At 41.6% G+C, this 22,411-nt stretch overlaps 1 protein-coding gene across 1 annotated transcript; it reads right to left on the minus strand.

Annotated features, from left to right (window-relative positions):
- Window positions 1–12,899: 12,899 nt before the first annotated feature.
- LOC110510115 (olfactory receptor 10A2-like) lies at window positions 12,900–19,137 on the minus strand. Its single transcript, XM_036967920.1, has 6 exons — window positions 18,957–19,137; window positions 18,361–18,413; window positions 17,457–17,678; window positions 17,169–17,285; window positions 16,843–17,040; window positions 12,900–13,259 (listed from the first exon to the last, which is right to left on the minus strand). Exons 1-6 carry the CDS (start codon window positions 19,101–19,103, stop codon window positions 13,001–13,003), a joined length of 996 nt encoding a protein of 331 aa, XP_036823815.1. The 5' UTR covers window positions 19,104–19,137; the 3' UTR covers window positions 12,900–13,000.
- Between the last annotated feature and the right edge of the window lie 3,274 nt (window positions 19,138–22,411).

Below are 22,411 nucleotides of genomic sequence, written 5' to 3' on the forward strand. Positions count from 1 at the left end.
AGACCCCCACCACAACACCCAGACCACCATCACAACACACAGACCTCCACACACAACACCTAGACCCCCACACCCAGACCCCCACTACAACACCCAGACCCACACCCTGACCCCCACCACAACACCCAACCTAAGTGATCATATGGTCCTCACCCCCAATGACTATAGTCATTACATAGTGTGACTAAAAGACCCAAGTACAGCTTTGCCCCATTGGGTGAGTGACATTAGTCTTATAACCCCCAAAGACCACACATTACCCACTGGGCACAGATGTCAATTCAACGTCTATTCCACGTTGGTTCAGTGTAATGTCATTGAAATGACATGGAAACAACATTGATTCAACCATTTTGTGCCGAGTGGGAATGCCCTGTACCATCAAAACCTTTTGATTCTTTACAATAATAATTGTGTGGGTTCTTATATTTGTCCTGTTACACAAAAATGTGTAATAGAAAATATATATATTTTTTTGCATATCCCCTACTCCACCCAAGATACTCGCAGGGAGTTGGATCACAGCCGGGTGGTCATCATTGTACATCAACTCTGGAGCAACTAGGTTTAAGTGCCTTCCTCAAAGCCTGAGGAGCAGCCTTTCAGTTACTGGTCTAACGCTGTAACCTCGAGGTTAACTGCCGCCCCTAACTGTCTCGACATCTGTATGTGTTAGTCCCAAATGAAACCATATTACTTTTGTCCAGGGCCCATAGTAGTCAGCAGTAGTGGTAGTCAGTAACACATATCAAAATTGCAATTCTACTGTTGCTACTCTCAACAGTAAGTTGCCCCTGAATGTAATTATTTTTTGGGGGGGGCAGGGGCCACCTAGCATCCGTGGGGCCCTAAGCAGATGCTTATGTCTCTTATGCCTAGGCCCTGCACACACACACTGAATCCCTCCCATCTTGCATACTCTCCTCGCTCCTCTCTCTTTCTCTCTCTCTCGCTCTTTCTCTCTCTCCACCTCTCCAGGTTGCTTTCACTTTCACACTGCCTTTCTCAACTTGAATGGACCTTTCTGTAACACACACACAAACAGAACATATGAGAATTCCTCTCTATCATTTTTTCTTACTTCTACTTGTCCTTCTTACTTGCTGATCTGAGTTTATCTCTGACCTTCACTTCCTGCCTGTGACCTCTCCAGCCTTCTGATTGGCAGCTAACTATCATCTTCTAGTCTCTGATTGGCAGGTGCCCCAGGAAACCATGCCTCTCCCTCACCCATGATTGGCAGGTTGTCTTTCTCGCCTCATTGAATCAGCAGCGTTACTCACTCTTCCTCTGACAGTTTTGATCATAGACTGAAACACTGACGTCAGCAGAATCCTATACCTATATTTTAATGAGAGAAATAAATGAAGTAAAAAATAAAAAAATAGAAAGGTTATGTGTCATAAACCAAAGGAAGATCTTCTTGACACCATAAAAGTTACACAACTAGATAGAGGATGATATTTGGACATTAAATAACATTACAAACACAATTATTACAGATATTTACACTGTAATACATACATTGTAATAGAGGGATTGTAAGGATGGATGCTCCCTCTAAATGCAGATGTAGGATCTTCATTTGATCAATCTTTTGAAAATCATCTTCATAAACATATGTTACACTGTTTGGTTGATTGACAGGGTCTGATGTATGCACTACTTCTAATACAAAACATATATTTAGTACAAAGAATCAAACATTAAAAATGTGTGTTTATGATATAAGAACATAAATTAAGAATCAGATTACAGAACAACAACAACACAGTATCAATAAAACACATTTTCTTTTCAGTTTCAGTCCATTTCTGACATTATTTCTAATCAGAGCTTCTGTACCAGGCTCTGGTATGAATATGAGGCTGTGAACGACAGCTGCTTATCCATTCCTTAGTCAGAACATTATATGACTCAGATGACGCAGATAGATATGAGAGAGACCAAAGAGGAGGCAGAGATATAGAGAAAGTGGGAAAAGGAAGCAGAGAGAGAGAGAGGAAATAGGTGTCCGAGAGAGAGAGAGAGAGAGAGAGAGAGAGAGAGAGATGAAATAAGTGGCAGAGAGAGAGTGGGCAGAGAAATAGAGGGGGCAGACAGATGAAGAGAGGGTTCAGAGAGAGAGGAAAGTGGAGGCAGAGAGAGAGGGAATAGGAGGTAGAGAGAGAGGAAAGAGGAGGCAGAGAGAGAGGAAAGAGGAGGCAGAGAGAGAGGAAAGAGGAGGTAGAGAGAGAGGAAAGAGGAGGCAGAGAGAGAGAGAGGAAAGAGAAGGCAGAGAGAGAGAGAGGAAAGAGGAGGCAGAGAGAGAGGAAATAGGAGGTAGAGAGAGAGGAAAGAGGAGGCAGAGAGCGAGAGAGAGGAAAGAGGAGGCAGAGAGCGAGAGAGAGGAAAGAGGAGGCAGAGAGCGAGAGAGAGGAAAGAGGAGGCAGATAGAGAGGAAAGAGGAGGCAGAGAGCGAGAGAGGAGGCAGAGAGCGATAGAGAGGAAAGAGGAGACAGAGAGAGAGGAAAGAGGAGGCAGAGAGAGAGGAAAGAGGAGGCAGAGAGAGAGAGAAAAGAGGAGGCAGAGAGAGGAAAGAGGAGGCAGAGAGAGAGAGCGGAAAGAGGAGGCAGAGAGAGAGGAAAGAGGAGGCAGATTCATTCAGCACAACCAAGAACAACGTTGAGTGCATTAGTCCAGTGTTTCCCAACCCTGGTCCTCCAGTACCCCCAACAGTACAACATTTTCCAACCCTGGTCCTCCAGTACCCCCAACAGTACAACATTTTCCAACCCTGTTCCTCCAGTGCCCCCAACACTATAAAGTTTTCCAGCCCTGGTCCTCAAGTACCCCCAACACCACACAGTTTCCCATCCCTAGTCCTCCAGTTCCCCCCACACTACACAGTTTCCCAACCCTGGTCCTCCAGTACCCTCAACACTACACAGTTTCCCATCCCTAGTCCTCCAGTACCCCCAACACTACACCGTTTCCCATCCCTAGTCCTCCAGTACCCTTAACACTACACAGTTTCCCATCCCTAGTCCTCCAGTACCCCCAACACTATAAAGTTTTCCAGCCCTGGTCCTCCAGTACCCCCAACACCACACAGTTTCCCAACCCTAGTCCTCCAGTACTCCCAACACTACACAGTTTCCCAACCCTGGTCTTCCAGTACCCCCCAACACTACACAGTTTCCCAACCCTGGTCCTCCAGTTCCCACAACACTACACAGTTTCACAACCCTGGTCCTCAACTACCCCCAACACTACACAGTTTACCAACCCTGGTCTTCCAGTACCCCCAACACCACACAGTTTCCCATCCATAGTCCTCCAGTACCCCCAACACCACACAGTTTCCCATCCCTAGTCCTCCAGTTCCCACAACACTACACAGTTTCCCAACTCTGGTCCTCCAGTACCCCCAACAGTACACAGTTTCTCAACACTGGTCCTCCAATTTCCCCAACAGTACACAGTTTCCCAATCCTGGTCCTCCAGTACCCCCAACACTGTTTTGTTGTAGCCCTTGACAAACACACCTCATTCAACTCATTGAGGACTTGATGATTAGTTGACAAGTTGAGTCAGTTGTGCTTCTCTAGTTTTACAATATACTGTAAATCTGTACTGTTGGGGGTACTCTAGGACCAGGGTTGGGAAACACTGCTTTAGTCAATATGCATACAGTGAACTTGAACTCAAATAGAACAAATATCACCATTATTTTACCTAAACAGGTTAAGTGTTGCAGATGTCCCTCCTCCAGTGGACTACCTTGTGTGTACTGCATTTTTTTCAGAAGTTGACAGCAGGGTTCCCAGTTCCTGTAGTGGTACTTCAGAATTACATTGCTCTCACACACCCAGCGGAGTCCAGACACTCATAGCACCCTTTGGGAGACCAGTACCCGAGGTAACTAAAAAAGTAAAGCACAAAATGTCAAAGGACGAAGTGGTTGGACGAAAGGACAACTTGGCAGCGATTACAGCTTCAAGTCTTCTTGGGTATGACGCTACATACTTGACACAACTGTATTTGGGGACTTTTTCCTACTCTTCTCTGCAGATCCTCTCAAGCTCTGTCAGGTTGGATGGGGAGCGTTGCTGCACAGCTATTTTCAGGTATCTCCAGAGATGTTCGATCAGGTTCAAGGACAAGGACATTCAGATGGTACCAGGTTTCTTCTAGATGTGACGCTTGGCATTCAGGCCAATGAGTTCAATCTTGTTTCTCATGGTCTGAGATTAATAAAAAACATTGTTTTACTCGTTTGGACGAACTTTGTTGATAACTTTTTGGAATGCATGTTGAAGGACTGGAAGGACTGGATTATTGAATTCAATGGTGCCAACTAAATGGTGTTTTGGGATATAAAGAAGAACTTTATAGAACAAAACGACCATTCATTGTGTAGCTTGGACCCTTGGGATTGCAAACAGAGGAAGATCTTCAAAAGTAAGTGATTTATTTTTTCGCTATTTGTTATTTCATGACGCCTGTGCTGGTTTGGAAAATATGCTAACGTGAGGCGCTGTCCTCAGACAATCAAATGCTATGCTTTCGCCGTAAAGCCTTTTAGAAATCCGACAACGCAATTCGATTACCAAGATTCTAAGCTAAAGAATCATGTATGACACTTGTATTTTCATGAATGTTTAATATTACGATTTTGTATTTTGAATTTGGCGTGCTCCGATTTCACCGGATGTTGTCGAATTTGATCCCGCTAGCGGGATCTCCACACTAAGGGTTAATCAGGTGTTAAATAAAGAGATTGGTGACTTTAATACATCCCACTGGGCACCAACGTCATTTCAATGTCTAGTTTTGATTTACATTTAGTTGAGTTGTCAACAAACGTGAATTCAACGTGACAATAACAAAACAATTCACCACGTCATTGGATTAAAGGTTAAAACACCATATTAATCTTCATCTTCTGCTCCTGGCCAAGTGCTTATTCTATGATGCAATCCCAGACCACTACTGAAGATGGATTTAAGGTCTAACCTGAAGCCAGTTTGTGGAGTCCTGAGTTTAGGGTTAGGTTTTGTAAAGCACTTTGTGACAGAAACATTTGTAAACAAAATAAAACTCTATAAAAGTGTACGGCCCCAGCGACGACCAGGATGAGGAGGACCCAGTAGACCAGATGATCAGCAGGGCAGGCTGTATGGAGCAGCACTATGCCGTCCAGGGGGGCAGGGCCGACTACCAGGACTGAAGGAAGTGTCAGAGACAGGTCCAGACCTTCAAGAACTGTATGATGACCTTCCAGAAAGCCATGAAGAAACAGCTGATGAGGCAGGCTAAGTATGGGACACAGAGTCTACTTAGAAGAGCAAAGACTGGTTGATGTTGATCAATCAAATTCCCCCTTTTTGTGTAGTTCAATGCAGGGCTTTCAGTACAGTCCCACATGTTGTTACAGACGCTATGCACAAGGTGGCAGTATGACCTCAGTTTTCTCTGAGCAAGGTGAAGGAAACTATTCAATCAGCCACATTTTTATCTTGAAAAAATTGTATTTATCCCATTGCTTTCCGTCAAAGATCGTAAAATCCACAATCGTAGCACCCAACCTCCTTCCCAACCTCTCATCTCTTAGCAACAGCTAACCTTGCTTTCTTGTACAGCTTTCACATAACTCCCCATCTTTAAGTAGGGAGGAATTCAGACCCAAGATACATAAATTGAGCTTCCTTTTTTATGTACCTTTCTCTCCACGTATTCTGACCATGAAATTAAGCAGGCAGGGAAAGATTCTTAACCTCTCTGGTAGCATCCCACCTCACCAACAGCCAGTGAAAGTGCAGGGCGCCAATTTCAAAACAACAGAAATCTCATAACTCAAATTCCTCAAGCATACAAGTATTTTACACCAATTTAAATATAAAGTTCTCGTTAATCCAGCCACAGTGTCTGATTTAAAAAAATGCTTTACAGCGAAAGCCCCACAAACGATTATGTTAAGTCACCACCAACTCACAGAAAAACACAGCCATTTTTCCAGCTAAAGAGAGGAGTCACAAAAAGCACAAATAGAGGTAGAATTAATAACTAACCTTTGATGATCTTCATCAGATGACACTCATAGGACTTCATGTTACACAATACATATATGTTTTGTTCGATAGTGCATATTTATATAAAAAAAATGAATGTTACATTGGTGCGTTACGTTCAGTAGTTCTAAAACATGCAGTGATTGTGCAGAAAGCCACATCTATTTACAGAAATACTCATTATAAATGTTGATAAAAATACAACTGTTATACATGGAATTAGAGATATACTTCTCCTCAATGCAACCGCTGTGTCAGATTTCAAAAAAACTTTACGGAAACAGCAAACCGTGCAATAATCTGAGTACAGCTTTCAGACAACAAGGCAGCCAAAAAGATATCCACCATATTGGATGGTCGACATTAGTCAGAAATAGCATTATAAATATTAACTTACCTTTGATGATCTTCATCAGAATGCACTCCCAGGAATTGCAGTTCCACAATAAATGTTTGTTTTGTTCAATGATATCCATAATTTATGTCCAAATAGCTTATTTTGTTAGGGTTGTTTGGTAAACAAATCCAAAAGCCCTTTCAGGTCCAGCCAAATGTTGGACGAAAAGTTCAAAAAGTTCCGTTACGGCCCGTAGAAACTTGTCAAACTAAATATAGAAACAACCTTTAGGATGTTTTTAACATAAATGTTCAATAATGTTCCAACCAGAGAATTCCTATATCTGTAGAAAAGCAATGGAACAAGAGCTAACTCTCGTGACTGCGCCTCAGGGCCTGTGGCAATCTGCCAGACACCTGGCTAATTCCTCTCTCATTCGGTCCCACTTCACAGTAAAATCCTCAAACAAAGTTCTAAAGACTGTTGACATCTGGTGGAAGCCTTAGGAAGTGCAACATAACCAATATCCCACTGTATCTACAATAGGGGCTAAGTTTTAAAAAACTACAAGCCTCAGATTTCCCACTTCCTGGTTGGATTTTTCTCAGGTTTTCACCTGCCATATGAGTTCTGTTATACTCAGACATCATTCAAACAGTTTTAGAAACTTCAGAGTGTTTTCTATCCAGTACTACTAATAATATGCATATATTAGCATCTGGGACAGAGTAGCAGGCAGTTTACTCTGGGCATCTTATTCATCCAAGCTACTCAATACTGCCCCCCTGTCACCAAGAAGTTTTAAGGGAAACACGTGTGAGCAAGATATTCTTTTAAGGTGGAGATGCAGAAATTGAGGTGCGTCACAAGTGTGTCTAGAGATATGCTGTATTCTGACCTTGATTTCAGCAAACTGTCAACATGACAGGAATTTCGGCCTCTTTTCCATAGTGAAATATAAATAGCTGTGTCGTTATTCTACATTTTTATTCTTGGCCTATGGCTTCTTAATTTGCTGGAGTGAAATTTGTGGACCCAAGCCGAGGCTGTAGCCCAGCGGTATCACACTCATTCCATGGAGGACCTAGTGTCTGTGGGGTGTTGTTTCTTTCTTTCAGTGAAGACCAGGCACGGTGAGTTCTTTACTAACTCATCAGTCAAGTAAAAGAGAAAAGCGAAAAAACACTTGTTTCGTCCGTCCGTCGTGGAATGAGTTTGACACGCGCTGTAGCCTACGGAAACCTGTGTGCACAGACAGTAGCACCAAACCTATTGAGTTAATTTAGTTGATTAATGCGCTATAGATTGTTTTAATTATATGCCTGGACTTTTACTTTTTATTTTTATTTTTACCATTTATAGCGTATTAATAATCGCCCAATCAGTGCCCGACCTCACTAATGCTCTTGTGGCTGAATGGAAGTAAGTCCTCGCATCAATGTTCCAACATCTAGCCGAAAGCCTTCCCAGAAGAGTGGAGGCTGTTACAGCAGCAAAGGGGGGTGGACCAACTACAGATTAATGGCCATGATTTTGGAATGAGATGTTCGACGAGCTTTTGATCATGTAGTGTATATAGAGCGTGTGACATTTATCAGAAAACAGAAAGCAAAGTATTTATTTGTGCTTTGAGGCGTTAAGCCTTTTTAGGCCTTATAAGATCCAACTTCTCTCCTAATGCACCACCAGTCTGTAGATTATGTCATTGTACATAAGTGGAATTCTTTCTTCAATGTAAGTATTGTGGTGAGTTTGTATTACCTTGTAAAAGGAGAGACTGAAGTGAGATGAGTGGAGGCCACACGCACACCTCAGAGAAGCGTCTGATGCCCTCCCATGAGTGGATGTAAAACCTTCTCTAAGACTTTTCTCTAGATCACTGGTTCTGTATCCTTGGTGTTGGTCACAGGCAATAGATGTAATATCTACTCTCAGACTTTTGGCCCCATCCTTAGTTGTTTCCTTTTGCATCTGGACTGATGGAAGGTATCAACAGCAGTTATCAACAGCATATCAACAGCAGATATCAACAGCAGATATCAACAGCATATCAACAGCAGATATCAACAGCATTGTCATCAAACAATTTGGACTGTCTGTGGAAGATACCAACAGCATCTAAATCCTCAATTTCTGGTGTGTGTGTGTGTGTGTGTGTGTGTGTGTGTGTGTGTGTGTGTGTGTGTGTGTGTGTGTGTGTGTGTGTGTGTGTGTGTGTGTGTGTGTGTGTGTGTGTGTGTGTGTGTGTCAGAGGGGGATAGATGTTAAAGGGAATAAGGGCTTTTACAATTATCTGTGGGGGTGCGTGATTGTTTATGAAGGCTGCTGAGGGGATGACCGCTCTTAATAGTGGCTGGAACAGAGCGAATTGAATGGTGTATTTGATGTTTTTGATACCATTCCACTGATTTTGATCCAGTCATTAACACGATCCCGTTCTCCCCAATCACAGTGGCACCAGCCTCCTGTGATGTGTGTGTGTTTGTCTTGAAAGAACAAAACATTCACATTTTAAACCCCTTACTATCTGTAAAGCATTGGTTGCAGATGGGTGTGTGTTGTTGCCAAGAGAGAGAGTGTGCCTTCAGTTTCCTGTATTGGCAGGACACATTTGATGTGAATTTATTTATTTGACAATTACAACTGAATAGATCCCTGTCATTGGACATTTTGTCTTATTTTAACTTCTACCAATCAAATCCCCCTTTTTGTGTAGTTCAGCACAAGTCCTCCAGTACAGTCCCACATGTTGTTACGGGCATTAGCCACAGGCTGGCAGTATGACCTCAGTATCCACTGAGCTGAAGGAACTGTATCAAAGACAGCCACACTCTCAGTCACATTAAAGTGAGAGAGAGACTAGGAAGGAACGGTGGGAAAACGTTACATCTTGTAGGTATTTTATTTATCTGATTACTTTCATACTGAGGTGTGTAGATCTCCAAATCGTCATGTACACAGTTTACACCCGGTATAAAAGGTGTAGTGAACTGGTTGTGTGTTATCTCCCTCAACATTGCAGTACAATAATCAATATCAATAATAAGAGTCAATCCCACCGCAACCTCTCATCGAGTTACAGCTGTGGTCATTTTATAGACTCCAAGAATTCCTCCGTCTTCCTCTGTCTTTAGCGGGTATAAGAATATTATATATAAACTCAGTGGCCAGTTTAATAGGAACACCACCCTGTTCAATAAAATAACACCCTGTTCACTAAAATGATTCGCTCCTACAGACAGTGAGTCATGTGGCAACTTTGGCTTTAGAATTGGGAGGACATAACCTGGTGGGGGCTCTGGGGCTTCCTCCCTCAGTATTTTTTTTATTTCCTGCATTTCTACACAATCTAATATTACCATTTTTTTGGAGTCACTTTTATTGTAAATAAGAATATAATATGTTCCCAAACACATCTACATGAATGTAGACGCTACCATGATTATGTATAATACTGAATTAACCGTGAATTATGATGAGTTATAGACTCACGAATATCATACCCCCCAAAAAACGGGGTTAGCATATCTTGGGGGTATGATATTGTGTAGAGTCAGACTGGAGAGTCATGAAGAAATAGACAAAGAACATGCTACTGAGACAGACCTGGTTGGAGATGTACTGCTTCTCAAACAGAAAGGTCTCTATGAGATTAGGGATGAGACACACAGGTCTGTCAGGTTGAAGACTACGACGTCCCTAAGTTGAAGATAACAGAGTTTATAACAACGTCGGTGAGAAAACTGTTGAAATTGAACAGATTCATAGGACCAGCGCTATTGCTAAAATAGCATATCCAGGCCCTTTGTTAAGAAATTATGCCGCATTTATGCAAAGAGTTATGTGATATTAGAATACTTGTCTTACTGGAGCTAACAACATACTTGGCCGTGTGGAGGTTCCTGGCCAGGTAGATAACAGCCATGATGGAGTTAGCCATGACCGTCGCGGCAAAGACCAGACACTTAAACACATGATAGTATTTGATGGAAACTGTTGATGTGGAAATATCACTGGCGTTTTGAATGTAGCACTGTAAGAGATTAGGACTGACTGCACGTAAGCCATGTTCCAGGAAACTAGGAGAGTCCGTGGGCAAGAGCCCCTGGGTAGTTTTCTTTTGTAAAAACAGCTGTTAATTGGTCATTGGAATCCTGGGAGGTTTAGGTCTGTGACCAAGATGGAATTACAATAAAATACCAGTCTCAAGTCAGGTGTAATGAGGATGCTTTGAACCTTGAATTAACTTGAATTCTTGATTTGAAGTCTAAAAGCATCGTCATAGATTGCTTAATATAATCAGGTAAATGTTTTCCCCTTCAAAATCTTAAGCTAACAAGAGGTATGTTTTTGCCATTTTCTTTGACAAGGGTCTGGCATACCTCCACATACACCCTGAATTCAAGCTCTTGTTATAGGACGTCTATGGTGAGGTCATCATGCAGGGGTTGGCTGACATACAGGTATCTATCTCCAGTCATATGAAAAAGTGTGGGCACCCCTCTGAGGCTGCATAATAATTAACTCTGTCGTCACAGAAAATGTTCACAGTGGCATGCCATTCATTTTCTAATAAAAGCTGAGTACTGGGGTATTGTCCAGACAAAGATTTGTAGTGTAGCAATATTAAGTTGTATGAAATTAAATCAGATGTGAAAAATAGGCTATGCAAAAATGTGGGCACCCTTGTCATTCTGTTGATTTGAATACCTGTAACTACTTAGCACTGAATAATTGGAACACACAATTGGTTTGGAGAGCTCTTTAAGCCTTGAACTTCATAGACAAGTGCATCGAATCGAAGGATGGTGAGAACGGTCAAAAACAGCCCACAGACCACCTCCAAAGACCTACAACATTATCTTGCTGCAGATGGTGTCACTGTGCATCGTTCAACAATTCAGAGCACTTTGGACAAGGAGAAGCTGTATGGGAGAGTGATGCGGAAGAAGCCTTTTCTGCACACACGCCACAAACAGAGTCGCTTGAGGAATGCAAACGCACATTTGGACAAGCCAGCTTCATTTTGGAATAAGGTGCTGTGGACTGATGAAACAAAGATTGAGTTATTTGGTCATAATAAGGGACATTATGCAAGGCGGCAAAAGAACACAGCGTTCCAAGAAAAACACTTGCTACCCACAGTAGAATTTGGTGGGGGTTCCATCATGCTGTGGGGCTGTGTGGCCAGTGCCGGTACTGGGAATCTTGTTAAAGTTGAGGGTCGCATGGATTCCACTCAATATCAGCAGATTCTTGGGAATAATGTTGAAGAATCATTAACAAAGTTGAAGTTACGCCGGGGCTGGATATTTCAATAAGACAACAACCCAAAACACTGCTCAAAATCTACCCGGGCAGTTATGCAGAGGAACAAGTACAATGTTCTGGAATGGCCATCCCAGTCCCCAAACCTGAATATCATTGAGAATCTGTGGGATGATTTGAAGCGGACTGTCCAATCTCGGCAACCATCAAACCTAACTGAACTGATAATGTTTTGTAAGGAGGAATGGTCCAAAATACCTTCATCCAGAATCCAGACACTCATTAGAGGCTATGGGAAGCGTCTAGAGGCTGTTATTTTAGCAAAAGGAGGCTCTACTAAATATTGATGTGATTTTTCTATTGCCCAAATTTTATGCACCTGTCAATTTTTTTTTTAATGCATATTGCACATTTTCTGTTAATCCAATAAACCTCATTTCACTACTGAAATATTACTGTGTCCATCAATTATTTGATAGATCAAAATGAAATTGCTGATCCAAACACCCAATTATTTATAAGTGGAAATCATGGAAATTGTCAGGGGTGCCCAAACTTTTTCATACGACTGTATATGTTAGCTTCTCTAGCCAACAGGGATGGACACTCACCTGGGCCAAACACTCCCCTGGGTGTCAACAGGTCACACAGGTCAACCCTTATACTGTAAGAGATATTATAGTAGAATGCATCCCCCTAACAACTACCCCGGGCTTCCCATCCGAGCCTAGTTCCTCTCTACGGTGTTATGCCATCTAGGGTGTTTTTCCTTCTAGGGTGTTTTTCCTTCTAGGGTGTTTGTCCTTCTAAGGTGTAGATTGTTTTCATTCTAGGGTGTACGGTGTTTTTCCTTCTAGGGTGTTTTACTGCTTCTAATTCTGCTTGCTAAGCACTTTGTGAAAGTGAGATGTATTAGCGGTAGGGTAGCCTAGTGGTTAGCGCATTGGACTAGTAACTGAAATGTTGCAAGTTCGAATCCCTGAGCTGACAAGGCAAAAATCTGTTGTTCTGCCCCTGAACAAGGCAGTTAACCCACTGTCCCTAGGCTGTCATTGAAAATAATTATTTGTTCTTAACTGATATGCCTAGTTAAATAAATATTTTCAAAATATTACATATTGATTTGATTCTAATTTGGGTTTTATCCAGCCTTTTTATTTGGACTTTTTATGTATGGCTTTAAAGGCATATAGACAATAATATAAATACTTCATTTTGAAGAAAAAAAATATTTTTCATTTAAAGTGAAGCAACAGTTTTTCACTATGGGAGATACAGTATATCTTACACAGCATATCAATCAAAAACAAGTCAAATAGAGATATAAATGAAGTTGAACACTTCATGTTGATTGGATCGGCACTACAGCTCTCTGGGCTCTTCTTTTACTAAGCAGCTTCTTGGCCGATTCCTTAAACTCCTCTGTCTTCAGAACATATATGATGGGGTTGAGCATGGGCGGGAGCACCGAGGTCAGGGAGAGGTTGATGATCCGGGCGTTGGTTGGTATGATTGAGTGAAGGAAGTATGTAAAATTAACAGGCAGGTAGAATATGGCTACGAGTATCAGGTGTGAGGTACACGTCTTCAAGGCTCTGACTCTGAGAGAGGGAGAAAGAGACAGAGGTAGAGAGATAATGAGAGAGAGAGGAAAAAGAGGAAAAAAAGAGAGAGGTAGTGAGAGGAAAAGACAGTGAAGGAGATAGGAGAGACAGGGAGAGAGAGGGAGAAAGAGAGGGAGAGAAAAGGAGAAGAGAGAGAGGAGAGAGTGTGTGTGTGTGAGAGAGAGAGGAGAGATTAAAGAATAAAAGATAAAAGTGCCAGTACAGTAAGTCATCATCTATCCAGTTCAGTCGCATTCTCCATATTTCCCAGCATGTATCACTCCAACAACATACACTATACAGTTGAAGTTGGAAGTTTACACACACTTAGGTTGGTGTCATTAAAACTTGTTTTTCAACAACTCCACAAATTTCTTGTTAACAAACTATAGTTTTGGCAAGTCAGTTAGGACATCTACTTTGTGCATGACACAAGTAATTTTTCCAACAATTGTTTACAGACAGATTATTTCACTTAAAATGCACTGTATCACAATTCCAGTGGGTCAGAAATTATCATACACTAAGCTGACTGTGCATTTAAACAGCTTGGAAAATTCAAGAAAATGATGTCATGGCTTTAGAAGCTTCTGATAGGCTAATTGACATAATTTGAGTCAATTGGAGGTGTACCTGTGGATGTGTTTCAAGGCCTACCTTCAAACTCAGTGCCTCTTTGCTTGATATCATGGGAAAATCAAAAGAAATCAGCCAAGACCTCAGAAAAACAATTGTAGACCTCCACAAGCCTGGTTCATCATTGGGAACAATTTCCAAATGCCTGAAGGTACCATATTCATCTGTACAAACAATAGTACGCAAGTATAAACACCATGGGAACACGTAGCCATCATACCGCTCAGGAAGGAGATGCATTCTGTCTCCTAGAGATGAATGTACTTTGCTGCGAAAATTGCAATTCAATCCCAGAACAACAGCAAAGGACCTTGTGAAGATGCTGGAGGAAACAGGTGCAAAAGTATCTATATCCACAGTAAAACGAGTCCTATATCAACATAACCTGAAAGGCCACTCAGCAAGGAAGAAGCCACTGATCCAAAACCTCCAGAATTAAAACAGACTACTGTTTGCAACTGTACATGGGTACAAAGATCATACTTTTTGGAGAAATGTCCTCTGGTCTGATGAAACAAAAATGGAACTGTTTGGCTATAATGACCATTGTTATGTTTCTAGGAAAAAGTGGGAGGCTTGCAAGCCGAAGAACACCATTCCAAAAGTGAAGCACGGGGTGGTAGCATCCTGTTGTGGGGGTGCTTTGCTGCAGGAGGGGCAAAATGGCTTAAGGACAACAAATGTAAGGTATTGGAGTGGCCATCACAAAGCCCTGACCTCAAACCAATTGAAAATCTGTGGGCAGAACTTAAAAAGAGTGTGCGAGCAAGGAGGCCTACAAACCTAACTCAGTTACACCAGCTCTGTCAGGAGGAATGGGCCAAAATTCACCCAACTTATTGTGGGAAGCTTGTGGAAGGCTACCTGAAACGTTTAACCCAAATTAAACCATTTAAATGCAATGCTACAAAATACTAATTGAGTGTATGTAAACTTCTGACCCAGTCAGGAATTGTGAAAAACTAAGTTTAAATGTATTAAGGTGTATGTAAACTTCCGACTTCAACTGTATATACAAAGGTATGTGGACACCCCTTCAACTTAGTGGATTCGGCTATTTCAGCCACACCCATTGCTGACAGGTGTATAAAATTGCGTACACAGCCATTCAATCTCCATTGTTAAGCATTGGCAATAGAATGGCCTCAATGGAGTGATCAATGACTTTCAATGTGGCACTGTCATAAGATGGTATCTTTCCAACAAGTCATACACTAAGCATAACATTTCTGCCCTGCTAGAGCTGCCCCAGTCAACTGTAAGTGCTGTTACTGTGAAGTGGAAACATCTAGGAGCAACAACTGCTCAGCCGCGAAGTGGTAGGCAACATAAGCTCACAGAACGGGACCACCGAGTGCTGAAGCACGTAGCACGAAGAAATCGTCTGTCCTCGGTTGCAACACTCACTACCGAGTTTAAAACTGCCTCTGGAAGCAACGTCAGCACAATAACTGTGCGTCGGGAGCTTCATAAAATGGGTTTTCTTGGCCCGAGCAACCATACACAAGCCGAAGATCACCGTGCACAATGCCAAGTGTCGGCTGGAGTGGTGTAAAGCTCGCCGACACTGGACTCTGGAGCAGTGGAAACACTTCACTGGAGTGATGAATAACAGCACCATCTGGCAGTACGGAGGACGAATCTGGGTTTGGTGGATGCCAGGAGAACACTATCTGCTCAAATACATAGTGCCAACTGTAACGTTTGGTGGAGGAGGAATAATGGTCTGGGGCTGTTTTTCATGGTTTGAGCGAGGCCTCTTAGTTCCAGTGAAGGGAAACCTTTACACTACAACATGCAATGACATTCTAGACTCTGTGCTTCCAACTTTGTGGCAACAGTTTGGAGAAGGCCCTTTCCTGTTTCAGCATGACAATGCCTCAGTGCACAGAGCGAGGTCCATACAGAAATGGTTTGTTGAAATCAGTGTGGAAGAACTTGGCTAGCTTGCACAGAGCACTGACCTCAACCCGATCGAACACCTTTAAGATGAATTGGAACGCCGACTGCGAGCCAGGCCTAATCGCCCAACATCAGTGGCCAACATCACTAATGCTCTTGTGGCTAAATGGAAGCAAGTCCCAACTAGATTTCCATAGAATGCCTTCCCAGAAGAGTGGAGGCTGTTATAGCAGCAAAGGGGAGACCAACTCCATATTCAGGATTGGTGTCCCGTCCACAGGACGGTTGAGCTAATGTAGGCTAATGGAATTAGCATGAAGTTGAAAGAAGAAAAAAAAAGACAGACATATTTCAGAAAGGCAGAATGCTTAAATTATTGTTAATCTAACTGCAATGTTCAATTTACAATAGCTATAAGAGTGAAATAATACAATGCTATTGTTTGAGGAGAGTGCACAATTATGAACTTGAAAATGTATAAATAAACCAATTAGGCACATTTGGGCACATTTCTTGATTCAACTTTTTGAATAAATATGCACTTTTTCACTGGATCTCTCTAAAACTTTGCACATACAGTGCTGCCATCTAGTGGTACAGTCTAAATTGGTCCTGGGTCATTATGCCCTTTCTCTTACATTTCGAAGATTATGGTACCAAAAAACGGTTGTTTTTTCTTTATATAATATTTTACCAGACGTAACATGTGTTATTTTCTACTACATTCCTTTCACATTTCCACAAACTTCAATGTGTTTCCTTTCAAATGGTATCAAGAAAATGCATATCGTTGCTTCAGGGCCCGAGCTACAGGCAGTTCGATGTGGGTATGTCATTTAAGGCAAACAATGAAAAACAGGGGACGATCCCTATTAATACCCATGATTTTGGAATGAGATGTCTGATGAGCAGGTGTCCACATACTTTTGGTCCTGTAGTGTATATCTGAGGCAGCACAACAATCAGTATCAGAGCTATATGTTTAGGTATATAAACTAAATCTCTGGCTAAATCTCTGACTCTGATCAGTATGACTTCTCACCTGTCCTGGGGCAGTGTGATGGTGAACAGGGCGTGTGTGATACAGATGTATGATGATATGATGAAGACCATGGGGAAATAGAGCATTAAACTGGGGTTGAGATAAGATATTACTATGTTAGGGACCACATCAGAACAGGGGGCCGCCAGACGGAACAGAGGACCGTGGTCACAGAAGTAGCTGTTGATCACCAGAGACCTACAATACAATACATCTTCATTGTCCACATGTTACGGTGATCAACTGATCATTTATTTTTACAGCACCCGGCCCGGGATTCAAACCGGTAACCTTTCGGCAACAGGTTCACCTCCTCAGCCACCTACCGGCAGAAGGAGAGTCGGGTGATGAGGCACACAGCCAGCAACACCATGAACACAGCAAACGCCCAGGCAGCACCCGTCAGCTGGAACATGGACCTGTGAGTCACTATCATATGGTACCTATTTGGACAGTGGAAAGAAGCTGTTATCAGGGATTTTAGATGCAGTGTATTCATATATCAGGTTGAATTGTCAGTGAAAGCAGAAACATTATTATCACACAAGGGGCAATTATGAAGGCCTTTTGAATTGTATTTTTTGAATTATTAGATTTGATGTATTATCTGAGACCTGAGTGGGCAGCAGATGGCCACCAGTCTGTCGTAAGAGAGGATGGTGAGGTTGAAGGACTGCATGGTGAGGAAGAGGAAGATGAAGAAGAGGCTAGTGAGGCAATGGTCGTAGGAGATGAGCTGTCTGCTGAACAGGAACGTATCCAGTAGCTTGGGGACCATGGCAGTGCTCCCACACACGTCCGCGAAGACCAGGTTGAACACTGCAATGTACTTGGGGCTGTAAGGGTAAGATCCTGACTTGATTATCTCCATGGGGAAATGTTTGTTTGTGCACTAGACACAGGACATAGACAATTACAGAGAAGGTAAATACAATCAATCAGTAAAGAAGTAGACAAAAAGTGCAGATCCTAAACAACTTTACACTGTCATCTGTAATGTGTAAGTTATCAACTATAGACCATCCAGCTGACCTAATGGTGGTTTTCATTCAGAATCAACTATAGACCATCCAGCTGAACCTAATGGTAGTTTTCATTCAGAATCAACTATAGACCATCCAGCTGAACCTAATGGTGGTTTTCATTCAGAATCAACTATAGACCATCCAGCTGAACCTAATGGTGGTTTTCAATCAGAATCAACTATAGACCATCCAGCTGAACCTAATGGTGGTTTTCAATCAGAATCAACTATAGACCATCCAGCTGACTTATTGGAGGTTTTCATTCAGATTCCTTATTGAGAGGCAGGCCGGTAACCAGGGATACAGTTAAAATCCCGAGCTGATGGGGGGAATCTAAAAGGAGTGAACTAGCAGCCAGAGCCCCTGTGCTGCTTCAGCTTGTGTTGTGTGTGTTGTGGTTCATCTGGTTGGGTTCTGGAACTGCAAAAATACAGTCCAATAAAGGTAGAATTATGCTGTATTATTACCACTGAGATAAAAGAGGACTGATTACCTGTGGAGACTGTTGTCCATGTAGATAACCATCATGACGAAGGTGTTGCCCACCTAGACCCAATACACACACACACACACACACACACACACACACACACACACACACACACACACACACACACAGGAGGAACCATGACCCACAATGTATATACAGGTAAATTCATTTGGCCGTTGACTATATGTGGTGCTCTAGGACCCCAGCTGAAATTAATCTGCACAATATCAGGTTTTCTTAAGTTCAAAAAAAGATGTGCTTTCGATAGGTAAGTGAAACCTTTTCTAGTTAATCAAGTGGATAAAATCAAATCATTGTGGACGTCAGCTAGTTATTAGCGCCCTGGACCAGAGCTAGTTTGTAACAACCTGGACCTAAGCTAGTTTGTAACAGCATGGACCAAAGCTAGTTTGTAACAGCCTGGACCAGAGCTAGTTTGTAACAGCCTGGACCAGAGCTAGTTTGTAACAGCCTGGACTACAGCTAGTTTGTAACAGACTGGACCAGAGCTAGTTAGTAACAGCCTGGATCACACATAGTTTGTAACAGCGTAGACCAGAGCTAGTTTGTAACAGCGTAGACAAGCAATATGGACTAACCAGAGAGATGATGTATACGAAGCAGAGGAAGATGTAATAGTACTCCATGTGGGGGATGTCGATGAAACCACTGATGAAGAAGTAAGGGGGTCGGATAATGGGGTCAGTGTTCTCTGTCTGGTTAGGGTCAGAGGTCAGGTTACTCATCCTGACTGGTGGTGTTATCAGTGATTCCTCCTGGCTCGTAATAATCTGTGGAAATATAAAATAAATACATTACTGTTTTTTAATTCACCTGTTGAGACATTGCAATGGGTGAAACATCATCAATACAAAGGCAAATATCCAAGTTCAATTGTCTATTTTTTATGTAATTATATTTAAAAAACTAAGAATACAATTAATTTAACTGACAACAGAGTACAAAATAGAATCCATTTGACTTTTTACCTCAGATACAGTTAAACAATTCTAATGAATAATCCAAGGAATAGCACTGGAAAGGTGATATTGGTTTCACGTTCCCTCCATTAGAATAACTCTTACCTGTTGAACCCTCATACTGTATAGTCTAACATGGTACAACTACATACTGCAGAAACTAAGTCTTACCTCGTCTTACCACAGACTGGATCCAAATGTCTCTCTTCAGTAGTCTGGTGATGTGTGTTGGACTGAAGGCCAATTTGTGGTGCTGGCTCTGAGTCCACCTCCACTGTTATACCTGCAGCCCCATGGTGAATTTGGAATAGGATGTCCCCTGTGGGCCACCGTACTTGTGTATGACATGCCTAGATTGAGTGAAGAAGACATGTCGGAGATGAATACCCTTGCTGTTGTTGTTGTTGTTGTTGTTGTTGTGTGGTTGTCATAGGACACATCTCAATGCCCTTCTGGAACTACCAACCACACAGGCTGAGAAGAGAGAGGAGGGAGCTGGTAGAAAGATGAGGAAAGAGAGAGGAAGGAGGAGAGAGAAAGAGGAGAAAGCAGAGAGAAGGAGAGAAAGAAAGGAGGGAGAAAGAGAGGATAAATTAGAGCGAAAGAGTAGAGAGTTGACCATTCAGATCTCATCAAAGTTACATTTTTTATGTTTTGGTTACTGTGGTAATTTTAATAATTTAGCAGACACTCTCATCCATTTGAGCTAATGAGAGGTGTAAAGTACTTAAGTGAAACTACTTTAAGGTGCTAATTAAGTAGTTTTTTGGGGTGAATCTGTACTTTCCTTTAATATTTATATTTTTGACTACTTTGACTTTTACTTCACTACATTCCTTAAGAAAATATTGTACTTTTTACTCCAGGATGATTACCAGACCTCTATCTATCTGTAGTTTAATATAGGATGATTTCTAAACATCTATCTATCTGTAATATCACAGAGGATGATTACTAGACCTCTATCTATCTGTAGTATCATAGAGGATGATAATTAGACCTCTATCTATCTGTAATATCACAGAGGATGATTACTAGACCTCTATCTATCTGTAGTATCATAGAGGATGATTTCTAAACCTCTATCTATCTGTAGTATTATAGAGGATGATTACTAGACCTCTATCTATCTGTAGTATTATAGAGGATGATTACCAGACCTCTATCTATCTGTAGTATTATAGAGGATGATTAATGGACCTCTATCTATCTGTAGTACCATAGAGGATGATTACCAGACCTCTATCTATTTGTAGTATTATAGAGGATGATTACCAGACCTCTATCTATCTGTAGTATTATAGAGGATGATTACTAGACCTCTACCTATCTGTAGTATTATAGAGGATGATTACTAGACCTTTATCTATCTGTAGTATCATAGAGGATGATAACCAGACCTCTATCTATCTGTAGTATTATAGAGGATGATTACTAGACCTCTATCCATCTGTAGTATTATAGAGGATGATTACCAGACCTCTATCTATCTGTAGTATTATAGAGGATGATTACCAGACCTCTATCTATCTGTAGTATTATAGAGGATGATTACGAGACCTCTATCTATCTGTAGTATCATAGAGGATGATTTCTAAACCTCTATCTATCTGTAGTATTATAGAGGATGATTACTAGACCTCTATCTATCTGTAGTATTATAGAGGATGATTACCAGACCTCTATCTATCTGTAGTATTATAGAGGATGATTAATGGACCTCTATCTATTTGTAGTATTATAGAGGATGATTACCAGACCTCTATCTATCTGTAGTATTATAGAGGATGATTACTAGACCTCTATCTATCTGCAGTATTATAGAGGATGATTACCAGACCTCTATCTATCTGTAGTATTATAGAGGATGATTACCCAACCTCTATCTATCTGTAGTATTATAGAGGATGATTACCAGACCTCTATCTATCTGTAGTATTATAGAGGATGATTACTAGACCTCTATCTATCTGCAGTATTATAGAGGATGATTACCAGACCTCTATCTATCTGTAGTATCATAGAGGATGATTACCAGACCTCTATCTATCTGTAGTATCATAGAGGATGATTACCAGAACTCTATATATCTGTAGCATTATAGAGGATGATTACTAGACCTCTATCTATCTGTAGTTTCATATTGTCACGACTTCCGCCGAAGTTGGCTCCCCTGCCTGTTCGGGCGGTGCTCGGCGGTCGTCGTCACCGTCCTACTAGCCGCTACCGATCCCTTTTTCGTTTGTCTGTTGGTTTTGTCTTATTAGTTTCACCTGTGTGTATTTTGGTTTAATTAGCTTCCCTATATGTAGTAGTTTGACCCGCCCTTGTTTTGTGCGGGATTGTCTTTTGTTACGTGTGTACATATTGGGCCGTGGTGTATTTTATTTTCTATACTGGACACCCTGTGGTTTTGGGTTGTCTGGTATAGTGTTGTCTGGTATAGTGTCCTGCGCCCTGTATTGTATTGGGCTTATCAGTTTGGTGTGCAATAGTAAAGCACTTTACTCGTTACTCTCTCTCTGCGTCTGATTCCTGCACACACACCTAGTCCCGCGTGACACATATAGGATGATTTAAAAACATCTATCTATCTATAGTATTATAGAGGATGATTACCAGACCTCTATCTATCTGTAGTATTATAGAGGATGATTACTAGACCTCTATCTATCTGTAGTATTATAGAGGATGATTACCAGACCTCTATCTATCTGTAGTATCACAGAGGATGATTACCAGACCTCTAACTATCTGTAGTATTATAGAGGATGATTACTAGACCTATATCGATCTGTAGTATTATAGAGGATGATTACCAGACCTCTATCTATCTGTAGTATTATAGAGGATGATTACCAGACCTCTATCTATCTGTAGTATTATAGAGGATGATTACCAGACCTCTATCTATCTGTAGAATTATAGAGGATGATTACCAGACCTCTATCTATCTGCAGTATTACAGAGGATGATTACCAGACCTCTATCTATCTGTGAACACATGAGTATCCTTATGAGTACACTGTCAGTCTAATGAGATAACTAATGAGGACCGGCTTGTCCACATAGCT

Source organism: Oncorhynchus mykiss, chromosome Y (genome assembly GCF_013265735.2).
Source record: "Oncorhynchus mykiss isolate Arlee chromosome Y, USDA_OmykA_1.1, whole genome shotgun sequence".
Taxonomy (NCBI): Eukaryota; Metazoa; Chordata; class Actinopteri; order Salmoniformes; family Salmonidae; genus Oncorhynchus; species Oncorhynchus mykiss.